The 23740-nt window shown below is 43.7% G+C and overlaps 1 protein-coding gene, 1 long non-coding RNA gene and 1 pseudogene across 8 annotated transcripts in view; 1 reads left to right on the top strand and 2 right to left on the bottom strand.

Moving 5' to 3' along the window:
• The window catches only part of CNOT1 (CCR4-NOT transcription complex subunit 1), a 91137-nt gene that overhangs the window by 4520 nt on the left and 62877 nt on the right, over positions 1 to 23740 (top strand). For 6 of the 7 annotated variants that reach the window (XM_032284064.1, XM_032284071.1, XM_032284068.1 and 3 more), the window contains exons 2-11: positions 10271 to 10546; positions 13381 to 13488; positions 14797 to 14895; positions 15236 to 15304; positions 15398 to 15452; positions 15883 to 16086; positions 17532 to 17700; positions 21140 to 21266; positions 21417 to 21527; positions 22973 to 23143. In XM_032284064.1, coding sequence (XP_032139955.1) covers positions 10445 to 10546; positions 13381 to 13488; positions 14797 to 14895; positions 15236 to 15304; positions 15398 to 15452; positions 15883 to 16086; positions 17532 to 17700; positions 21140 to 21266; positions 21417 to 21527; positions 22973 to 23143 — 1215 coding nt within the window. In that variant the 5' untranslated portion in view covers positions 10271 to 10444. Of the gene's footprint in view, positions 1 to 3969; positions 3988 to 10270; positions 10547 to 13380; positions 13489 to 14796; positions 14896 to 15235; positions 15305 to 15397; positions 15453 to 15882; positions 16087 to 17531; positions 17701 to 21139; positions 21267 to 21416; positions 21528 to 22972; positions 23144 to 23740 lie in introns of those variants that run through there. The other variant, XM_032284065.1, reaches the window with a different exon arrangement.
• Positions 4308 to 4392, bottom strand: LOC116555861 (annotated as a pseudogene).
• On the bottom strand, positions 20556 to 20892 carry LOC116555483. Its single transcript, XR_004270546.1, has 2 exons — positions 20800 to 20892; positions 20556 to 20633 (listed from the first exon to the last, which is right to left on the bottom strand). It is a non-coding gene; the product is annotated as an uncharacterized LOC116555483 (long non-coding RNA).

The raw sequence follows: 23740 nt of genomic DNA, 5'->3' as shown, positions 1-23740 counted from the left end.
TTTCTGGTCTCAGATGATTCTCCCACCTTAGCCCCTTGAGTAGCTAGGATTACAGGTACTTGCTACCATGCCTGTCTAATTTTGTTTGTTTTTGTTTTTATGGAGTCTTGCTTTGTTGCCCAGGCTGGAGTGCAGTGGCGCGATCTCGGCTCACCACAACCTCTGCCTCCCGGGTTCAAGCAATTCTGCCTCAGCCTCCTGTGTAGCTGGGATTATAGGCTGGCACCACCACACCTGGCTAAATTTTGTATTTATAGTGGAGATGGGGTTTCACAATGTCAGGCTGGTCTCAAACTCCTGGTCTTGTGCTCTACCTGCCTCAGCCTCCCAAAGTGCTGAGATTATAGGTGTGAGCCACTGTGCCCAGCCTTTTCTTTTCTTTTCTTTTTTTTTGGTGAAGGAGTTTCCCTCATCACCCAGCTGGAGTGCATTGCCACAATCTCTGCTCTCTGCAGTCTCCGCCTCCTGGGTTCAAGCAATTCTCCTGCCTCAGCCTCTTAAGTAGCTGAGATTATAGGCATATGCCACCATGCCCATCTAAGTTTTGTGTTCAGTAGAGTCAGAGTTCTACCATGTTGGTCAGGCTGGTCTCGAACTCCTGACCTCAGGTGATCCATTTGCCTCGGCCTCCCAGAGTGCTGGGATTACAGGTGTGCACTGCACTTAGCCTGTATTTTTAGTAGAGCTGAGGTTTTACCATGTTGGCCAGTCTGGTCTCGAACTCCTGACCTGAAGTGATCTACCTGCCTTGGCCTCCCAAATTTCTGGGATTACATATGTGAGACACCATGCCTGACCTAATTTTTGTATTTTTCTATAAAGACGAGGTTTCACCGTGTTTCCCAGACTAGCCTCGTACCACCAAGGCCTCCCAAAGTGTTGTGATTACAGGTGTGAGCCACCATATTGTCTTATGATACTTTTTTTTTTAATTGCTTTTTTTTCCTTCAATATTTGCAGCTGAAGTTTTTTTTTTGTTTGTTTGTTTTGTTTCTTTGTGACGTAGTCTTGCTCTGTCACCCAGGCTGGAAGTGCAGTGGCACAATCTTGGCTTGCTGCAACCTCCACCTCCTGGATTCAAGCCATTCTCCTGCCTCAGCATCCCCAGTAGCTGGGATTATGGGTGCGTACCATCATGCCCAGCTAATATTTGCATTTTTAGTAGAGATGGGGTTTCAGCATGTTGGCTGGGCTGGTCTAGAACCCCTGGTGGTGATCCGCCTGCCTCAGCCTCCCAAAGTGCTGGGATTACAGGCGTGAGAGCCACTGTGGTCTGGTGTGTTTTTTTTTTTAAAGTGTATTTCTCAGTTAAATTTGCAGGAATGTTATAAAGCAAACAAAACATTGTTCCTTGGAAAGCATAGTTTGAGAAGGCAGTAATTAGAGGTGTAGACTTAATATGAAGCCCTGTGTTGAGATTTAAGGAAACATAGGGTATACATTTCAGAAATGCATTTATATCTTTAATTCTGGAAAACAGCATTAACCTCCAGGATACCTTATGATTAACTGTTACAGTTGATACAGGGAAATTCCTAAAACATTAAATGCAATGTTCAACCGTGTAGGAGAATTTTTTGTTGTTTCGGAGAATATAGAAGTAAACTTTTTCGTCCAGTATATTCTCACAACAGGACATGTTTGGGTTTTTCCCCTAGACATCAAGCAAGCTATTCAGCAATGGACACCACGTGGGTATCTTCTAATTCAGTATGATTCTGACATGGATGGCCTCAGATCCCATGGTTTGAAGGCTCAAGTCCCATGGACAGCCCCCCATTTCCAATGCTAATCTCAAGTCCCAGGTGGTTTTACCTGTGTTTCTGACAGACTGGCCATAAATTGAGGTTCCTACGACCCCATTCTTTTTTTTTTTCTTTTTGAGATGGAGTTCCGCACTTGTTGCCCAGTCTGGAGTACAGTGGCACAATCTTGGCTCACTGAAACCTCCACCTCCCAGGTTAAATCGATTCTCCTGCCTCAGCCTACCGAGTATCTGGGATTACAGGAATGTGCCACTGGATGCCCGGCTAATTTTATATTTTTGGTGGACGCAGGGGTTCTCCATGTTGGTCAGGCTGGTCTTGAACTACTGACCTCAGGTGATCTGCCCGTTTCAGCCTCCCAAAGTGTTGGGATTACAAGCCTGAGCCACCATGCCTGGCCATGACTCCGTTCATTTGCTCAGTTAACTTGCTAGAGTGTCTTATAGAACTCTGGGAAATACTTAGATTTGTTTGTTTTGAGAGGGAGGTTGTTCTGTTGCCCAGGCCGGAGTACAATTGCACGTTCTAGGCTCACTGTAGCCTTTGCCTTCGGGGTTCAAGCAATTCTCCTGCCTCGGCCTCCCAAGTAGCTGAGGTTATGGGCGCGTGTGCCACCACAGCTGGCTAAATTTTTATATTTTTGGTAGAGACGGGATTTTACCATGTTGGCCAGGCTGGTCTTGAACTCTTTGGACCTCAAGTCATCCATCCTGATGCCTTAGCCTCCCAAAGTGCTGGGTTCTTTTTTTTTTTTTTTTTTTTTTTGAGACGGAGTTTCGCTCTTGTTACCTAGGCTGGAGTGCAATGGTGCGATCTCGGCTCACCGCAACCTCCGCCTCCTGGGTTCAGGCACTTCTCCTGCCTCAGCCTCCTGAGTAGCTGGGATTACAGGCACGCACCACCATGCCCAGCTAATTTTTTTTTGTAGCTTTAGTAGAGACGGGGTTTCACCATGTTGACCAGGATGGTCTCCATCTCTTGACCTTGTGATCCACCCGCCTCGGCCTCCCAAAGTGCTGGGATTACAGGCTTGAGCCACCGCGCCCGGCCTTCAGCTATTTCTTTGTATTTTTAGTAGGGACAGGGTTTCACCATGTTGGCCAGGCTGGTCACGAACTCCTGACCTAGTGATCCTCCTGCCTTGGCCTCCCAAAGTGTTGCAATTACAGGCGTGAGCCACTGCACCTAGCCACCACTTAGGTTTTGGAGTTTATTATAAAGAATATGGATGAGGAGGTACATAGGAAGAAGTAAGCGGCACAGAGCTTCCATGCCCTCCCCTGGCTATACTGTGCCTCAGTTATCTGGAAGCTCTCTGAACCCAGTCTTTTATGGGCTTTTATGGAGGCTTCATTACTTAGGCACAGCTGATTAAATCATGGGCCTTTGGTGGTCGGATTAACCTTCAGCACCTTTCCTCTCCCTGGAGTTTGGGGGAGTGGGGCTACAAGTCCCAACTCTTTAATCTTGGTGTTTCAGGTGACCAGCATCCATATAAAAACTACCTAGAAGTTGCCAAGCTATCAGTCAACTCATTAGCATACAAAAACTTAACATTCTGATCATTCTAAGGATCTTAGAAGTTGTATGCCAGGAAAAGAGGTGAAGACCAAACGTGTATCTCACAATATTACAGTAATGTTGAACTAATTTGAAATAAAAAAGTGGGATGAAAGTATTTTGAAAGACACTAATTTTTATTTTTTTCGAGTTGCAGAGTGCAGTGGTGCAATCTCAGCTCACTGCAACCTCCACCTCCCAGGTTCAAGTGATTTTCCTGCCTCAGCCTCCTGAGGAGCTGGTATTGTAGGCACGTGCCACCACGCCCAGCTAATTTTTGTATTTTTAGTAGAGATGAGGTTTCGCCATGTTGGCCAGGCTGATCTTGAACCTGATCTTGTGATCTTCCCACCTCGGCCTTCCAAAGTACTGAGATTACAGGGTTGAGCCATCGCACCATGCCAGGACTTGAGTTTTAACAGGTTATTTACCATCGTAAATTGAATTCTGAGATAAGAGAGTTTTCTCTTGGTGTAGTTCTTTTTAAAATAAAATAGCTTCAAGAAGGCTGCACTCTGTTATTGTTTTGTTTTGTTTTTTGAGACACGGTCTGTGTTGTTCAGGCTGGAGTGCAGTGGCGAAATCATGGCTCACTGCAGCCTCGACCTCCTGAATTGAAGCCATCGTCCCACCTCAGTCTTCCCGGTGGCTGGGACTACAGGTGTGCACCATTATGTCCAGCTAATTAAAACAAGATTTTTTTTTCTTTTTGTAGAGACAGGGGTCTCTCACTATATTGCTCAGCCTCGACTTGCACTCCAAGCTTCAAACAGTCCTCCCACCTTGGCCTCCCAAAATGCTGGGATTACAGGCAGGAGCCACCAGGCCTGGCCTGGATTAGATTAATTCTTGTAAAATGCTTAAGACACGGACACAAGGCTATTAAATGTTACAAGTTATTGAAGGCACTCTAGTATTGAGTGAAAAAAATGCTTGTTTAAAATGACATGTATATAAATTAAAGCAAGTCAACTCTTTTCATTTCAGACAGGTGACCTGCTGATGTAAGAAGGTTTGAGGTTGGCACATCTCACACAGTCATTATGCTTATGAACTACAAAAGGGTCAACTTTTTTTTTTTTGGAGACAGTGTCTCACAGTGTCTCCCAGGCTGGAGTGCAGTGGCACTATCTCAGTTCACTGCAACCTACACCTCCTGTGTTCAAGTGATTCTCATACCTCTGCCTCCCAAGTGGCTAGGACTACAGTTGTGTGCCACCATGCCCTGCGAATTTTTGTATTTTTAGTAGAGATGGGGTTTCACCATGTTGGCAGGCTGAACTTTTTTTTTTTTTTTTTTTTTAGATATGGAGTTTCGCTCTTGTTACCCAGGCTGGAGTGCAATGGCGCGATCTCGGCTCACCGCAACCTCCGCCTCCTGGGTTCAGGCAATTCTCCTGCCTCAGCCTCCTGAGTCGCTGGGATTACAGGCACGAGCCACCATGCCCAGCTAATGTTTTTTGTATTTTTAGTAGAGACGGGGTTTCACCATGTTGACCAGGATGGTCTCGATCTCTTGACCTCGTGATCCACCCGCCTCGGCCTCCCAAAGTGCTGGGATTACAGGCTTGAGCCACCGCGCCCGGCCACTTTTTTTTTTTTTTAAGACGGAGTTCCATGTGTTGCCCAGGATAGAGTGCAGTGGCGCATTCTTGGCTCACTGCAACCTCCTCCTCTCGGGTTTAAGTGATTCTCCTGCCTCAGCTTCCCAAATAGCTGGGATTACAGGTGCCCACCACCACATCTAGCTAATTTTTTTGTATTGTTAGTACAGACTGGGTTTCACCATGTTGGCCAGGCTGGTTTCGAACTCCTGACCTCAGGTGATCAGGCCACCTCAGCTTCCCAAAGTGCTGGGATTGCAGGTGTGAGCCACTGTGCCCGTCTTGAACTCTTTTTTTTTTTTTTTTTTTTTTTAAAAGATGGGGTTTCACCACCATGGCCAGAACTCCTGACCTCAGGTGATCCACCCACCTCGGCCTCCCAAAGTGCTAGGATTACAGGCATGAGCCACCACGTCCAGCCTTGAATTCTTTAATTATTGTTTTTAGAGAAATAGTGGTACAACTGTAGCTCAGTGCAACTTTGAACTCCTGGGCTCAGTTAGTCTTCCTGCCTGAGCCTCCTGAGTAGCTGGCTGGGATTGCAGGTGCAAGTACACAATCCACCACAAAATAGTTATGCATAAACTCTCTTTCTAAGAGCTGTGGTAGCCACTTCACATAATCCACATACCATCTTCTGGATTTAAGTTGTGCTTGCCTGCCGGGCGCGGTGGCTCAAGCCTGTAATCCCAGCACTTTGGGAGGCCGAGGCGGGTGGATCACGAGGTCAAGAGATTGAGACCATCCTGGTCAACATGGTGAAACCCTGTCTCTACTAAAAATACAAAACATTAGCTGGGCATGGTGGTGCGTGCCTGTAATCCCAGCTGCTCAGGAGGCTGAGGCAGGAGAATTGCCTGAACCCAGGAGGCGGAGGTTGCGGTGAGCCGAGATCGCGCCATTGCACTCCAGCCTGGGTTACAAGAGTGAAACTCCGTCTCAAAAAGAAAAAGTCGGCCGGGTGTGGTGGCTCGCGCCTGTAATCCAAGCACTTTGGAGGCCAAGGCGGGCGGATCACCTGACGTCGGGAGTTCAGGACCAGCCTGACCAACATGATGAAACCCCGTCTTTAAAAAAAAAAAGTCATTGCAACAATTTCTTCTTTTTTTTTTTGGTTGAGACAGAGTCTTGCACTGTTGCCTAGGGCTGGCATGCAGTGGTGTAATTTCAGCTCACTACAACCTCCGCCTCATGGGTTCAAGCAATTCTCCTGCCTCAGCCTTCAGAATAGCTGGGACTACAGGCGCACACCACCATGCCCAGCTAACTTTTTATATTTTAGTAGAGAGGGTTTCACCGTGTTGCCCTGGCTGGTCTCAAACTCCTAAGCTCCACCTGCTTCTGCCTCCCAAAGTACTAGGATTACAGGTGTGAGCCACGAACCTGGCCAAGAGTAACTTCTAAAAATGTTTGTTTGATCATTTTGTCTGTTATTTGACAAAACAGGCCTAAAACAAACCCAAGATAACAGTGGCTTAACCGAGTAAAAATTTATTTCTTCCTCAAATAATTTTCATTGAGGGTGTTTGGTAGGCTGCATTCTCTGCAGTAATTCAAGAACTGTGCCTTCATCTGTCATCTTGTGACATCATCCTTCTCTAGGTCTTGGGGGTTTATTCATCTGGCAGATAGTGAAGAACGAGAGAATCACGAATGATTTTTTAAGAGCTAGGTCTGAAAGAGCCACATACCATTTTTGGTGTATACTTTGTTGGTTAACAACTAAATCTTGGGCCGGGTGCAGTGGCTCACGCCTGTAATCCAAGCACTTTGAAGGCCAAGGCGGGCGGATCACCTGAGGTCAGGAGTTCAAGACCAGCCTGACCAACATGGTGAAACCCCATCTTAAAAAAAAAAAAAAAAAAAAAAGCAAAAGTACTAAGTCTTGTAGCCAAACCAATGCAAGAGAAGCTGAGAAATGCAGTCTAATTTTTTTTTTTTGTTTTTGAGACTGTCTCGCCCTGTCACTCAGGCTGGAGTGCAATGGTGTGATCTCTGCTTACCGCAACTTCCGCCTCCTGGGTTCAAGCTATTCTCCTGCCTTAGCCTCCCAAGTAGCTGGGATTACAGGTGTGCACCACTATGTCCAGCTAATTTTTTTTGTATCTTTAGTAGAGACGGGGTTTCACCATTTTGGCCAGGCTGGTCTCAAACTGCTGACCTTGTGATTCACCCACCGTGGCCTCCCAAAGTGCTGGGATTACAGGCATGAGCCACTGCACCTGGCCTCTTGGTGAATTCTTTAAAAAATGGATGTTGTGTGCATTTGTCCTTTTTTACTTAGAAAAAAATAAAGGTAAGGCCAGGTACAGTGGTTCACACCTGTAATCCCAGCGCTTTAGGAGGCAGAAATGGGTGGATCACTTGAGGTCAGGAGTTAGACCAGCCTGGCCATCATGGCAAAACCCTGTGTCTACTAAACATACAAAAAGTAGGCGGGGTGCCTGGCTATGGCTCATGCCTGTAATCCCAGCACTTGGGAAGGCCAAAGCAGGTGGATCATCTGAGGTCTGGAATTCGAGACTAGCCTGGCCAACATGGTGAAACCCCTTCTCTACTAAAAATGCAAAAAATTAGCCCCACATGGTGACTGTTGCCTGTAATCCTAGCTACTCGGGAGGCTGAGACAGGAGAATCACTTGAACCCAGGAGGCAGAGGTTGCAGTGAACTGAGATTGCGCCATTGCACTCCAGCCTGGGCAATAAGAGCGAAACTCTTATCTCAAATACAACAATAACAAAAAATAGAGACAGGGTCTCACTGTGTTGCTCAGGTTTGTCTCAAACTCCTGGTCTCAAGTGATCCTCCCACCACAGCCTCCTGAAGTGTTGTGATTGCAACACTTTGGCATGAGCCACTGCACGGCCACATTTGTCGTCTTTTTATACACAATAGTTTGTACTCAGCAGGTGGTTGGAGTTAAACTGATAATCATCCTGTCATTTTAGCTGTACTTAAGCTTTGGGCTTCCCTTTCTGAATTCTCCCAGGGAACAGTTTGAACAATGCAGGAAGCATTTTGTCTTCTGGATTCCTTACTTGTATAGCCATTCAAATACCTAAAACATATATTCCATGATACAAGTGTAAGACGAAACTTCCTTGATTCTGAGGCAGTAACATAAAGAATAAAGTGAATACAAAGAGTCTTATAAATAGGTTGCAGATAGCATAGAAAGAGTCTGAAAATGAGAGGTGAATGATTCTTCTAAAACCTTAATTTTAAGTAAGTTCCCAGGTGCTGCTTCCAAAGGGTATAGTAGAAATTAACATTTTGAGGGCCGGGCGCGGTGGCTCAAGCCTGTAATCCCAGCACTTTGGGAGGCCGAGGCGGGTGGATCACGAGGTCAAGAGATCGAGACCATCCTGGTCAACATGGTGAAACCCCGTCTCTACTAAAAATACAAAAAATTAGCTGGGCATGGTGGCGCGTGCCTGTAATCCCAGCTACTGAGGAGGTTGAGGCAGGAGAATTGCCTGAACCCAGGAGGTGGAGGTTGCGGTGAGCCGAGATCGCGCCATTGCACTCCAGCCTGGGTAACAAGAGCGAGACTCCGTCTCAAAAAAAAAAAAAAAAAAAAAAAAAATTAACATTTTGAAATAGGTAAAATGAAAGTGTTACAAGTAATCTTACTAAAATGAAACTCTTTGGGTGAGTGGTTTATTTTTTTGAGATGGAGTGTCCCTGTCTTGCCCAGACTGGCGTGCAGTGGCGCGATGTTGGCTCACTGCAACCTCCACCTCCCTGGTTCAAGCACTTCTGCCTCAGCCTCCCGAGTAGCTGAGATTACAGGCATGTGCCACCACGCCTGGCTAACTTGTATTTTTAGTAGAAATGGGATTTCACCATGTTGGCCAGGCCTGTCTCGAACTCCTGACCTTGTGATCCACCCACCCAAAGTGCTGGGATTAGAGACGTGAGCCACCTCAGCCAGCTACTTACTTTCTCTTTTTTCTTTTTCTTTTTTGTCTTTTTTTTTTTTTCCTTCCTAATTCTATTTCTTCCCTAGCCCCCTACCCCTCGACAGGTCCTGGTGTGTGATGTTCCCTTTCCTGTGTCCATGTGTTCTCATTGTTAACTCCCATTTGTGAGTGAGAATATGCGGTGTTTGGTTTTCTGTTCCTGTGTTAGTTTGCTGAGAATGATGGCTTCTGCTTTATCCAGATCCCTGCAAAGGACATGAACTCATCCTTTTTTATGGCTGCATAGTATTCCATGGTGTATATGTGTTACATTTTCTTTTTCTTTTTTCTTTTTTTTTTTTTTTTAAATAAAGATGGGGTTTCACCATGTTGGTCAGGCTGGTCTTGAACTCCCAACCTCAGGTGATCTGCCCACCTTGGCCTCCAAAGTGCTTGGATTACAGGCGTGAGCCACCACGCCCGGCTATATGTGTTACATTTTCTTTATCCAGTCTATCATTGATGGGCATTGGGTTGGTTCCAAGTCTTTGCTATTGTGAACAGTGCTGCAAGAAACATACTTGTGCATGTGCCTTTATAGTAAAATGATTTGTAATCCTTTGGGTATACACCCGGTAATAGGATTGCTGGGTCAGATGGTATTTTCTCGTTCTAGATCCTTGAGGAATCACCACACTGTCTCTCACAGTGGTCGAACTAATTTACACTCCCACCAACAATGTAAAATGTATTTTCATTTTATACTTGCCCTGCCTAATTGAGAAACTTGGTATCTTTTATCAACAGTGGTTAATCTATTTTACTATCTTTTTTTTGTTTGTTTAAGTGGGGAGCTATTTTACTCCTTTTTATTTTTATTTTTTTTGGGGACGGAGTTTCGCTCTTGTTACCCAGGCTGGAGTGCAATGGCGCGATCTTGGCTCACCACAACCTCCGCCTCCTAGGTTCAGGCAATTCTCCTGCATCAGCCTCCTGAGTACCTGGGATTACAGGCACGCATCAGCATGCCCAGCTAATTTTTTTTGTATTTTTAGTAGAGACGGGGTTTCACCATGTTGACCGGGGGTCTCGATCTCTTGACCTCGTGATCCACCCGCCTCGGCCTCCCAAAGTGCTGGGATTACAGGCTTGAGCCACTGCGCCCGGCCCTACTCCTTTTTAAAGAAGTTTGAATAAAGAGCTGTTTTACTGTCTTTTTAAAGTCCTTCATAGCATTTTAGATACTAACATAGAGCCCTATTCTCTTCTAATGTTTTTTTTTTAAAGGCTAGTCAGGGGAAGCAATGGGAGTGGCAAGGAACAAAGAAATCTGCAACTAGTTGTGATCAGTTAGTTGTAAATACCACTGCACTTGGACCAGCCACCCATTTCCATTAATTTATAAATCTGGATGTGTGTGTGTATTTTTTTAAACAGGTGCCATGTTTCAGAACAGAGTAAGACCCCTGGTAAAGAAGAACTGAAGAAATTATACAGACACCAGATATAGCCTAATTAAAAAGAAAGCATTAACCTGCCTCTGAGGTGACTAAAGGGGAATAATGGTGATTTTGCGCCGGGCTCGGCCGCCTGCTTCCGCCCCAACCAGCAATGAATCTTGACTCGCTCTCGCTGGCCTTGTCTCAAATCAGCTACCTGGTGGACAATTTAACCAAGAAAAATTACCGAGCCAGCCAGCAGGAAATACAGCATGTGAGTAAACTAGCCAGAAAACAAGTGCCATTAAAGGAATAAGTAAACAGTGGGAAGAAAACCACAAATTTATGTGGGCATGTTGCATGAAAGGTAACTAACTTTTGCACATTATTTCAGGTGATTTCTCTCATCATCATCATCTGTAAAAGTGATCTTAGCCAATCTTTTTTTTTTCTTTTTTATTGAGAGAGTGTCTCATTCTGTCAGCCAGGCTGGGGTGCAGTGGCACGATCTCAGCTTACTGCATCTCTGCCTCCTGGTTTCAAGCGATTCTCCTGCGTCAGCCTCCCGAGTAGCTGAGGTTGTAGGCGTCTACCACCATGCCCGGCTAAGCTTTGTGTTTTTAGTTGAGACAGGGTTTTACCATGTTGGCGAGTCTGGTCTTGAACTGACCTCAAGCGATCCCCCGCCTCGGCCTCCCACCGTGCTGGGATTACTGGAATGAGCCATTGTGCCCAGCTCAATCTTTTTTTAAAAAAGATTTTTCACAACTTTTTATTTTCCACAGAAATTATATAATTGGTTTGCCCGGGCCCTAGGCTTTCCTTTCTTCTTCCTTTTTTTTTTTTTTAATTTGAGACAGAATTGCCTAGGCTGGAGTGTAGTGATGCAATTTTGGCTCACTGCAACCTCCACCTCCTGGATTCAAGTGATTTTCATGCCTCAGCCTTCTTGTTGGCCAGGCTGTTCTTGAACACCTGACCTTGTCATCCACCCACCTTGTTCTCCCAAAGTGCTGGGATTACAGGCGTGAGCCACCAAGCCCGGCCTTTTTTTTTTTTTTTTTTTTTTTTTTTTGAGACAGAGTGTCATTTTGTCGCTGAGAGCCAGGCTGGAATGCAGTGGCAAGATCATAATCTCCTCAAACTCCTGGGCTAAAGCAGTTCTTCTGCCTCAGCCTCCTGAGTAGCTAGCTACAGGTGTGTGCTACCATGCTTGGGCAACTTTTTTATATTTTGTAGACACAGGTCTTGCTGTGTTGCCCAGGGTGGTCTCAAGCTCCTGGCCTCCAGTGATTCTCTTACCTCAGCCTTCTAAAGTGCTGAGATTACAGGTGTGAGCCACTCTGCATGGCCAGCACCTAGAATAGTGCCTAGCATATACTCAACAAATGTAGGCTGAGCCAGATTACCTTATTTTTCAGGGCTGAGAGATCTGGTTAATTGGATCACAGTTAATTCTGTTCTTTTTTTATTTTCTATTGAGACGGGGTCTTGCTTTGTCCCTCAAGGTGGGAGTGCAACAGCACCATCATAGCTCACTGTAACCTTGAACTCCTGGGCTCAAGTGATCCTCCTGCCTCAGCCCTTTTTTTTTTTTTTTTTTTTGTTAAAAATATTTGTTTGTTTGTTTTTTAGAGATGGGGTTTCTCTATGTTGGTCATGCTGGTCATGAACTCCCACCTTCAGGTGATCTACCCATCTCAGCCTCCCAAAGTGCTGGAATTACAGGCCTGAGTCACCACGCCCAGCCGAGATGGTCTTTCTTAACTCTCATATTTTCTGAATAAGGAAAAGGGAAACTGAAAAGAGCTAAGAACTTAGCCAGCTTTCATGTACTTACCATGATACAGTGGGAAGATCATAGGCTCTGAAGTTGGACTATAAATCCAGATTCTTTGGCTCATAGTCTTGGATTTTAGGTTCAAGGAGGCTGTTTTAACTATGTTAACCCCTTATCCATGGGGGCAGAATGTGGTAAATTTTAGCAGACTTGAAGATTAAGCCAGGAAAGTTCAGTATAATATCTATCCCAATGATTAGGTAGTTGTGACTCTTAGTAGACACGATTAGTCTGTACATAGAGTATTCTCAACTCTTTACTAGACTAGATGTGCGAAAGTTGACATAGCTACACAAAATTTTAATAAATTATCAGATAGTGGTAAATGCTAATGAAAAAAGTGAAGCAGAATAAGGAGTGATGCTGGGGCAGGTCATGTTGCTATTTTAGGAATAGTAATAAAGGCCTCACTGATAAGGTGACTTTAGATTAGAAACTAAATGAAGTGAAAGAACAAACCATGTATAGCTCTCTGGAGTTTTCCATTTAGAGAGGATAACAAATGCAAACAAACATGGGTAAATTTGAGGAAGAGCAGGAAACTGAGCTCAAGGGCAGCATCTAAATCTCGTAAGTCAGACAGAGCTTCATTTAAGGCTGTGCCATATGGTGTTACAGTTGTGTTAGCAGAGAGAATTTGAGTTATGTAAAACTTTGCCTTAAAACTAAAAAAAAAAAACAAACAAAAAAAAACCTTTTTATTACACGTTGATTAATGCTACTTGGTGTTTTTTTTTTTTTTTTTTTCAAAGATGGGGTTTCACCATGATGGCCAGGCTAGCCTTGAACACCTGACCTCAGGTGATCCGCCCACCTCAGCCTCCCAAAGTGCTAGGATTATAGGCGTGAGCCACTGCGCCCGGCCAGCCACTTGGTGTTTTTGATGTAGATGCCAGAGTTGCATGGTAAAATTACTGTAGTTTTTCTTCTCTTCTTCATGTAAGCAACTGACTATAGGAAACATTTAAAAAATATTTAATTACAGCTGGAAGCAGTGGTGTATGCTTGTGATCCCAGCTACTCAGAAGGGTGAGGTGGCAAGATACTATGAGCCCAAGAGTTCAATATCAGCCTGGGGAATACAGAGCCTCTCTAAAAAAAATTTAATTATAAATTATGGGCACTTCCATCAGTAATTCCTTTAACTTTAATTAAAATAATGAACAATTAATGTAAATTGGAATTTTGCCTTGGAAGTTGATTTTCTTTTTTGAAACCTTAAATTTTCAAAAATCTTCTCTTAAACATAATATTTTTTGTCATTTTAGATTGTGAATCGGCACGGTCCTGAGGCAGACAGGCATTTATTACGCTGCCTATTTTCGCATGTGGATTTCAGTGGCGATGGTAAAAGCAGTGGCAAAGATTTCCATCAGGTATTTGGGGCTTACAAAGTTCATGTCCACTTAACTATAATTGTTCAATGAATTGAATTTTGGTCATAGTGTATGTATCACATGACACATACAAAATCGCATCCAGAATTAATTGTAGCTGGATGGTGAAAAGGTGTTAGATTTTTCTTTTTTTTTCTGTCCGTCTCTTCTGCCTGGCTGTAGACTGTAATAGCTAACTAGTTCAGGTTTAGAGAGGTAGGGATCAGACCTGTGTGAAGGAAGCAGGAATGTGGGGGATTCCTTGCCTGAAAAGTTAGTAAGGCAGAGGGGATCTTATGTCTTGGATTGAATCTCTAGCTTGATTCTGAATCTGGCAAGAGTTTGTCATAATACTGTTTCCTTTTTTCTTTTTTTTTTTGAGATGGGCTTTCACCATGTTGGCTAGGATAGTCTTGATCTCTTGACCTCGTGAGCCACCTGCTTCGGCCTCCCAACACTCCCGGCCATTCTTTTTTTTTTGAGACAAGAGTCTTGCCCTGTTGCCCAGGCTGGAGTGCAGTGGCACGACCTGGGCTTATTGCAACCTCTGCCTCCTGGGCTCAAGTGATTCTCCTCCCTCAGCCTCCCAAGTAACTGGGACTACAGGTGTGTGCCACCACGCCCGGCTAATTTTTTTGTAATTTTAGTAGAGATGGGTTTTCACTGAGGTAGCCAGGTTGGTGTAGATCTCCTGACCTCATGATTGATTATAGGCGTGAGCCACCGCACCTGGCCCATGATACTGTTTCTTACAGTACTCTTGTCAGTGGGCTTTTACTTACTGGAAATTTTGCTGCTAAGAGACTTTGAGTAATTTAATGAGATTAAAAAAAAATACCTCTATTTTTATGACTTTTACGTCTTTATTTCCTGGTTCCTTTTATCTTTTTTTTTTTTTTTTTTTTTTTTTTGGCTGAGTCTCGCTCTTGTCACCCAGGCTGGAGTGCAGTGGCATGATCTTGGCTTACAGCAACCTCTGCCTTCTGGGTTCAAGTGATTTTCCTGCCTCAGCCTCCCAAGTAGCTGAGTTACAGGTGCCTGTAACCATGCCCAGCTAATTTTTATATTTTTAGTAGAGACAGGGTTTACCATGTTGGCCAGACAGGTCTTGAACTCCTGGCCTCAGGTGATCCACCTGCTCTGGTCTCTCAAAGTGCTGCTGGGATTATGGGCGTGAGCCTCTGTGCCTGGTGAGATTTTTGAAGAGTTTATTTTGATAATATATAGTATTAGATCACATTTTAATGTTCTGAGAATTTTCTTAGATGATGATTAGTGCTAATGAAAATTCATTTTTTATTTTTAAAGACTCAGTTTCTGATTCAGGAGTGTGCGTTGCTGATTACAAAGCCAAATTTTATCTCGACGCTGTCGTATGCCATTGATAATCCATTGCACTATCAGAAGGTTGGTATTACTATTATCTTTAATAGTCTAAGAATGTGATCTCTTCTTAGGCTTTCTAAAAAGGCCCTAAGCCTTGATCTCATAATGTGATGTCTTAATATAAAAATTTCTAGTTGTTACTTTGGTGTGTCTTTTATAGCTCTGTAACAAAATCAAGGCAATTTGTTTAATAATAACCAGAATCTTACTAAAACCAGATCATGCGAAGGCTTAAGTTGTCATTCCACGGTTCTAGGACTTAGTATAATAACTCCTATGTAGTAACATCCTTGGGCAAAAAGATGTTGTCAAAAATTTTTTGAAAAAGCAAGTTCTCATTTTAAAATTTGGTTTGTTTCAGAGTTTAAAGCCTGCACCCCACTTATTTGCCCAGCTGAGTAAAGTGCTCAAATTAAGCAAAGTACAAGAGGTGAGTGATTTAAGAAAAGAGGTGCAGACAAAAACAAAACAACAACAACAAAAAGCCATTTGACTCTTTGGTTAATCTAACTTCTCATTTCAGGTAATTTTTGGCCTTGCCCTGTTGAATTCTTCCAGCTCAGATCTTAGAGGTTTCGGTAAGTTACTTTTCCAAAAATATCACGAAGAAAGACTTTAAAATACATGGATTTTTAATCATGAGGCTCTGTGGTTTAGACCGAGAGAGTAAGATAATCTAAAATTAATTTCTCTTTATCTGTGGTGAAAAACACGTAATACAAATGTTACCCTCATAACCATTTTAAGTGTACTGTTCCATAGTGATAATTGTATTCAGGTTATGTAATAGATCTCTAGAATTTTATCTTCCCTAACAGAACTATGCCCATCAGCAACTCTCCATTTTCCCCTCCCCACAGCCAGTCCCTGGCCATTAATTTCTTTATACCTATCAGCTAGATGGGTGAACTGGTGAACAAGAAGGGTAATTAGCATTTTGATGGTATGTGACTTTTTACCCATTATGGTGCAAAAATAACATGTGGTTTTGGTTTACCGGACTTCTAGCTGCCCAGTTTATCAAACAGAAGCTTCCAGATCTTCTGCGTTCTTACATTGACGCAGACGTCAGTGGAAATCAAGAAGGTGGCTTCCAAGATATAGCAATAGAGGTCTTACACCTCCTCCTCTCCCATCTCCTCTTTGGGCAGAAGGGAGCCTTTGGAGTTGGACAAGAACAGATAGACGCTTTTCTTAAGACGTTGCGCAGAGGTAAGGGAGTCTTTGTAGCCTACAGTGGATGGTTTTCTTGGATGATCACAAACACATCATAGAAGCATTTCTTTTCTTTCTTTTTTTTTTTTTAAAAGACAAGGTCGGTTGGGCATGGTGGTTCATGCCAATAATCCTAGCACTTTGGGACACCCAGGTGAGCATGACACCATGCCTAGCCTGACATGCTGGTTTTAGCTTAAAAAATTGGTCATTTTTGATATGTCCACTTCACCTCCTTGCCTATTGACCCTGTAATTTTAAGGTAAATCCTAGTTCTTTTATTGCCTCTGAGCTTTCGTATTTGAGAGAGATAATTATTTTTATATATGTATATATATATATATTTTTTTTTATAAAGATGGGGTTTCACCATGATGGCCAGGCTGGTCTTGAACTCCTGACCTCAGGTGATCCACCCACCTCAGCCTCCCAAAGTGCTAGGATTACAGGTGTGAGCCACTGCGCCCAGCTTATTATTTTTATTTTTATTTTTATTTATTTATTTATTTATTTTTGAGACGGAGTTTCGCTCTTGTTGCCCAGGCTGGAGTGCAATGGCGCGATCTCGGCTCACCGCAACCTCCGTCTCCTGGGTTCAGGCAATTCTCCTGCCTCAGCCTCCTGAGTAGCTGGGATTACAGGCACGTGCCACCATGCCCAGCTAATGTTTTGTATTTTTAGTAGAGACGGGGTTTCACCATGTTGACCAGGATGGTCTCGATCTCTTGACCTCGTGATCCACCCGCCTCGGCCTCCCAAAGTGCTGGGATTACAAGCTTGAGCCACCGTGCCCGGCCCTGCAGCTTATTATTTTTAAAACAAATCTGTGATAATGGGTTAACAACCATTCTCATGGTTATTTTTATTTATTTCCTAATGTTTATATAGTTTAATTTTAATGTACATTAACATTCTCACTAATGGGAAACTTTCCACTTGACAGTGAAATAAATAGACTAATACTCTTTTTTTTTTTAAAGATGGGGTTTCACCATGTTGGTCAGGCTGGTCTTGAACTCCCAACCTCAGGTGATCCACCTGCTTTGGCCTCCAGAGTGCTTTGGATTACAGGCGTGAGCCACCATGCCCGGCCTAGACTAATATTCTGATTGTTTTTTGATGCTTTCTTTGTATGGGAATCATTAGTCCTATTGTGAAAATTTAAAGTAATATTAGGGTGTGAATTGGTAAATAGATACTGGAATCCCAATAGCAAATATTAAAGGTATACTGATGAGCATTTTTTGTCATATAAAAATAGTCAAATTTTGGAACTGATATAGAAATCATAACTTAGGCTCGTAAGCTGGAAAAAATGAAATAAACTTGGCTTTAAATATGAACTTGGGAGAGAATTGGGTTTGAGGGGGCTTTTGGAGAGAGCAAAAGAGGATTGTTTGTTTTTAATTCGTATAGCATTTATAACCTTTTTCCTTTCTTAGATTTTCCCCAAGAACGCTGTCCTGTGGTGCTTGCACCACTTTTATACCCTGAAAAACGGGACATTCTAATGGACAGGATCCTGCCTGATTCCGGAGGGGTAGCTAAAACCATGATGGAGAGCTCTTTGGCTGATTTCATGCAAGAAGTAGGCTATGGCTTTTGTGCAAGGTTGGTAGTAAAATATATTAAGCTTCTGATTATTCTTGTGCCAAACATGATGTAATTTTTTGAAACAAGTTTCTAAAATCGGACTAATTTTTTCCTGTATGACCTCTACCGTGTCTTCACTCTGCCTTCATCTGTGGCTTCCTTCTTTTCTGCCCTTTTTATATACCCTACCTCTTGCATGGGGTATTTTTCTCACTTGCATGGGGCAGCAAAGGATATTGTTTCACACTGTTAGTAGCACTTAAGACTTTGATGTACTGGATTATTAGTTTTTATTTATTTATTTATTTTGAAATGGAGTTTTGCTCTTTCACCCAGGCTGGAGTGCAGTGGCGTGATACCGGTTCACTGCAACCTCTGCCTTAACGGTTACAAGTAGTTGGGATTACAGGGACCTGCCACCATGCCTGGCCAATTTTTGTATTTTCAGTAGAGATGGGGTTTCACCATGTTGGCCAAGATGGTCTTGATCTCCTGACCTCATGATCTGCCTGCCTTAGCCTCACAAAGTGCGGGGATTACAGGCATGAGCCACGGTGCCTGGCCTATTAATACTTTTTTTTTTTTTTTTTTTTTTTTTTTGAGATGGAGCCTTGCTCTGTCACCCAGGCTGGAGTGCAGTGGTCCAATCTTGGCTCACTGCAACTTCTGCCTCCTGGGTTCAAGCGATTCTCCTGCCTCAGCCTCCCAAGTAGCTGAGACAACAGACGCCTGCCACCATGCCTGGCTACTCTATTAATACTTTTCTAAGAGTAAATTATTAAGGGCATTGATGTGCTTTGCTTTGACTTAAAAATTTTTATGTTTTTTTTTTTTTGAGACGGAGTGTCACTCTTGTTACCCAGGCTGGAGTGCAATGGTACGATCTCGGCTCACCGCAACCTCCGCCTCCTGGGTTCAGGCAATTCTCCTGCCTCAACCTCCTGAGTAGCTGGGATTACAGGCACACGCCACCATGCCCAGCTAATTTTTTGTATTTTTAGTAGAGATGGGGTTTCACCATGTTGACCAGGATGGTCTCGATCTCTTGACCTCGTGATCCACCCGCCTCGGCCTCCCAAAGTGCTGGGATTACAGGCTTGAGCCACCGTGCCTGGCAATTTTTATGTTTTAAAAACTCAGACAAACCACATTTTCACTTATGTTTGAAATAGTGCATTTGTGCGTGTTGGACTTGTGCCTGGCATATAACTTGTTAATCAAACTGTGTAAGATGCATACTGAAAAGTTAGGATGCATTTTCAAGGCTTTGTACATAACAGAATAATCAATCTCACTTTGAATGTTAAAATCTTAAGATTGAGGATAATTTTGTCGTGAACGAGATCATTACTCATGAGTCTTACTTTTTTCCACTGATTCCTGCCCCAAGACCGATTATCGCTCTGTTGCCACGGCTGGAATACAGTGGCGTGATCTCGGCTCACTGCACCACATCTGCTTTTTGGTTCAAGCAATTCTCCTGCTGCAGCCTCCACCCGGCCAATTTTCTGTATTTTTACTAGAGACAGGGTTTCATTGTGTTAGCCAGGATGGTCTTGCTCTCCTGACCTCGTGATCTGCCTGCTTTGGCCTCCCAAAGTGCTGGGATAACAGGTGTGAGCCACCGTGTCCGGCTCTTCCACTGATGTTTTGAAAATGGCTTTTTTTGTTTATGAGGTGGAGTCTCACTTTGTTGCCAGGCTGGAGTTCAGTGTCACGATTTCAGCTCACTGCAACCTCCGCCTCCTGGGTTCAAGCGATTCCTCTGCCTCAGCTTCCCGAGTAGCTGGAACTACAGGCATGTGCCATCACACCTTGCCAGTTTTTTGTATTTTGTATTTAATAGCCACCATGCCTAGCCTAAAATTGTTTGCCTTTTAAAAAAAGGTTTACTGGGCCAGGTACAGTGGCTCACGCCTGTAATCCCAGCACTTTGGGAGGCCAAGGCAGGTGTATTGCCTGAGGTCAGGAGTTAGAGACCAGCCTGGCCAACATAGTGAAACCCTGTCTCTACTAAAAATACAAAAAAACTAGCTGGGTGAGGTAGTGGGCACCTGTAATGCCAGCTACTCAGTGAGGCTGAGGCAGGAGAATTGCTTGAACCTGGGAGGTGGAGGTTGCAGTAAGGTGAGATTGTGCCATTGCACTCCAGCATGGGCAACAAGTGAAACTCTGTCTCAAAAAAGCAATTATTTTTATTTCAATAGTTTTTGGGGTACAGGTGGTTTATGGTTACATGGATAAGATCTTTAGTGGTGATTTCTGAGATTTTGGTGCACCCATGACCTGAGCAGTATACACTGTACCCTATATGTAGTCTTTTATTCTTCTCCTATCCCCTCCAGACCCCAAAGTTCATTATTTCATACCTTTTTGGCACCAGGGACTGGTTTTGTGGGAGATGGTTTTTCTGTGGACTGTGGGTAGGTGGGGTGGGGGATGGTTTTGGGATGAAACTCTTCCACCTCAGATCATCTTTTATTACATTCTCATAAGGATTGCGCAGGTTGGGCGTGGTGGCTCATGCCTGTAATCTCAGCAATTTGGGAGGTCGAGGCGGGTGGATCACCTGAGGTCATGAGTTTGAGACCAGCCTGGCCAACATGGAGAAACCCGGTCTCCACTAAAAATACAAAAAATTAGCCAGGCTTGGTGGTGCATGGGTGTAATCCCAGCTACCCAGGAGTCTGACACTTGAACCCAGGAGGCAGAGGTTGCAGTGAGCCGAGATTGTACCACTGCACTCCTTCCTGGGTGACAGAGGGAGACTCCCAAAGGATTGTGCAACCTAGATTCTTCTCATGAGCAGTTCACAGTAGTTTGTGCTCCTGTGAGAATCTGTTGCCTCTGTTGGTTTCTTTCTTTTTTCTCTCTCTCTATGCTTCTGGCAGGATCAACTGGGTAGCCTCTGCTGATTTCACAAGAGGTGGAGCCCAAGAGGAAATGCTGCTCTGTGACCGTTTTTTTTTGTTTTTTTTTTTTTTTGAGACGGAGTTTCGCTCTTGTTACCCAGGCTGGAGTGCAATGGCACGATCTCGGCTCACCGCAACCTCCGCCTCCTGGGTTCAGGCAGTTCTCCTGCCTCAGCCTCCTGAGTAGCTGGGATTACAGGCACACGTCTGTGGCCGTTTTCTAATAGGCCATCCAGGGGTTCAGAACCCTGCGGCATTAGCTTATTCTTATGCCTTTGCATTTTCATAGCTTACCTCATCTCCCATTTAACAAGTGAGAACATACAATATTTGGCTTTTCATTCCCAAGTTACTTAGAATAATGACTTTGCCATTTTCTTACTGAAGTAGGTGATTTTTACATTTCGAGCTGTATAACAAGAAATGACACTTTCTGTTCTGCCTGTGTTAGTAAAACTAAGGATTTCAAAGATTATACTGCCAGAATTTCTCAGTCTTGGTTTTGGGGCTGGTAGCATTTTACTGAAGTCACATTTCTGTTTCAGTATTGAAGAATGTCGCAATATAATCATGCAGTTTGGTGTTCGGGAGGTCACAGCTGCCCAGGTTGCAAGGGTTTTGGGAATGATGGCTCGAACTCATTCAGGATTAACAGATGGCATTCCATTACAGGTGTGTTGAATTCAGCTATTTTACCAAGTGAGTTAATGTCCTGTCCTCTTTATTTTATTTAGTAAATTACAATGTGATTGATTGTTCTACTGACCAGAAGTGAACACATGGAGTAGTTGGATTTGTTTAATTGAAGTCTTATTTTTACAGAGTATTTCTGCTCCGGGCAGTGGGATCTGGAGTGATGGAAAAGATAAAAGTGATGGAGCACAGGCACACACGTGGAATGTAGAAGTCTTGATTGATGTTCTTAAAGAACTGGTGAGTTATATGTGATGATGGTTTTTGATTTGTGATGTTAGGATGGTATAGTCCAAAGAAAGCAAATTTTTAAAAATTCACCACCTTCATTAACTCAAGAAGTAATAAAGTGTCCAAGTTGATTGTATACTGGAGACAGTATATAATCAAATTAAATTTTTTTTATTAGGGTTGTTACCTTGCAATTTGGGGTGCTTCTGAGTTAATCTTGTTTATGGTGGATAATTGAACTGTATTTATTTTTGCTTTAGCTATGTTGCCCATATTGGACTTTAACTCCTGGGCTTTAGTTAGTGATCCTCCCACCTCGGCCTCTCAATGGGTTAGTGTTACAAGTGTGAGCCATTGTGCTTGGCCTGGAATGGAACTCTGTGTGTGTGTGTGTGTGTGTGTGTGTGTGTGCGCGCAGTGCAGTGGTGCAATCATGGCTCACTGCATCCTCTACCTCCTGGGTTCAAGCGGTTCTCCTGCCTTAGCCTCCCAGGTAGCTGGGATTACAGGCTTGTGCTACCACGCCTGGTTAATTTTTTCTTTTAATTTTTAGTAGAGATAAGGTTTAATCCAGGCCTGTCTCAAAGGCCTGACCTCAGGTTACCTGCCCTCCTTCCAAAGTCCTGTGATTACAGGCAGAAGCCACTGTACCCAACTCTGGAAAGGAACTTTTAGATATTAAAAGGTAGTGTGATAAGCTGGATGTGGTGGCTCACTCCTGTAATTTCAGCTCTTTGGGAGGCCAACGCCGGTGGATCACGTGAGGCCAGGAGTTGGGAGACCAGCCTGGCCAACAGGACGAAACCTTGTCTCTGCTAAAAATAAAAAAAATTACCTGGGCGTGTTGGTGTACTTCTGTAATCCCAGGTACTTGGGAGGCTGAGGCACAAGAATCGCTTAAACCCAGGAGGTGCAGGTTGCAGTGAGCTGAGATTGTGCCACTGTATTCCAGCCTGGATGATAGAGTTGAGATTCTCTCTGGGGAAAAAGAAAAAAAAAAAAAAAGAGTTTCTTAAAATTCCTTTTTTTTTTTTTTTTTTTTGAGACGGAGTTTCGCTCTTGTTGCCCAGGCTGGAGTTGCAATGGTGCGATCTCGGCTTACCGCAACCTCCGCCTCCTGGGTTCAGGCAATTCTCCTGCCTCAGCCTCCTGAGTAGCTGGGATTACAGGCATGCGCCACCATGCCCAGCTGATTTTTTGTATTTTTAGTAGAGACGGGGTTTCACTATGTTGACCAGGATGGTCTTGATCTCTTGACCCTGTGATCCACCAGCCTCGGCCTCCCAAAGTGCTGGGATTACAGGCTTGAGCCACCGCGCCCGGCCTAAAATTCCCTTTTAAAATTTTGTAAGTAGAACATCTAAATTGAATTTCAGATTTAATTTGGCCTTTTGGATAATGTATCAAAATATACATACATTCATTAAATTTTAAACTGCTTTGGTCTTTTTTAGAATCCGAGTTTGAATTTCAAGGAAGTAACTTATGAACTGGACCATCCTGGATTTCAAATTCGTGACAGTAAAGGACTTCATAATGTGGTTTATGGCATTCAAAGGGGTTTGGGTATGGAAGTCTTCCCAGTAGACCTCATATATAGACCTTGGAAACATGCTGAAGGCCAGGTGAGTGGGTGGTATTTAGTTATAGAAGGGGTAATGACATGACTTACTCTTTATCCAGTGCCATCTACCCATTGATTGAAACACACTTGTAAAGTAGAATTTGTTATACATAGCACAGAAAAGCAGGGACTATCATAAATATTGTAGGAATATTTTCATAGTTTTATACTAGCCAGACACTTAAGGTATACCAGTCATGCTGTTTTCCCAATAGTTTAATGATGTTTGTTTCCAAGGTAACGTTTAAGTTTCCCTAATTGGCTCAAAAATGTCTTATAACAGTTTTCATGATTGAGAATCCAGACAAAGCCGGGCGCGGTGGCTCACGCCTGTAATCCCAGCACTTTGGGAGGCCGAGGCGGGTGGATCATGAGGTCAAGAGATCGAGACCATCCTGGTCAGCATGGTGAAACCCCGTCTCTACTAAAAATACAAAACATTAACTGGGCATGGTGGCGCGTGCCTGTAATCCCAGCTACTCGGGAGGCTGAGGCAGGAGAATTGCCTGAACCCAGGAGGCGGAGGTTGCGGTGGGCCGAGATCGCGCCATTGCACTCCAGCCTGGGTAACAAGAGCGAAACTCCGTCTCAAAAAAAA

This window comes from Sapajus apella, unplaced genomic scaffold, assembly GCF_009761245.1.
Source record: "Sapajus apella isolate SASKATOON/1434 unplaced genomic scaffold, GSC_monkey_1.0 scaffold15, whole genome shotgun sequence".
NCBI classification, from domain to species: Eukaryota; Metazoa; Chordata; class Mammalia; order Primates; family Cebidae; genus Sapajus; species Sapajus apella.
Note: the sequence above shows the minus strand (reverse complement) of the source record. Positions and strands in the feature narration are given on the sequence as shown.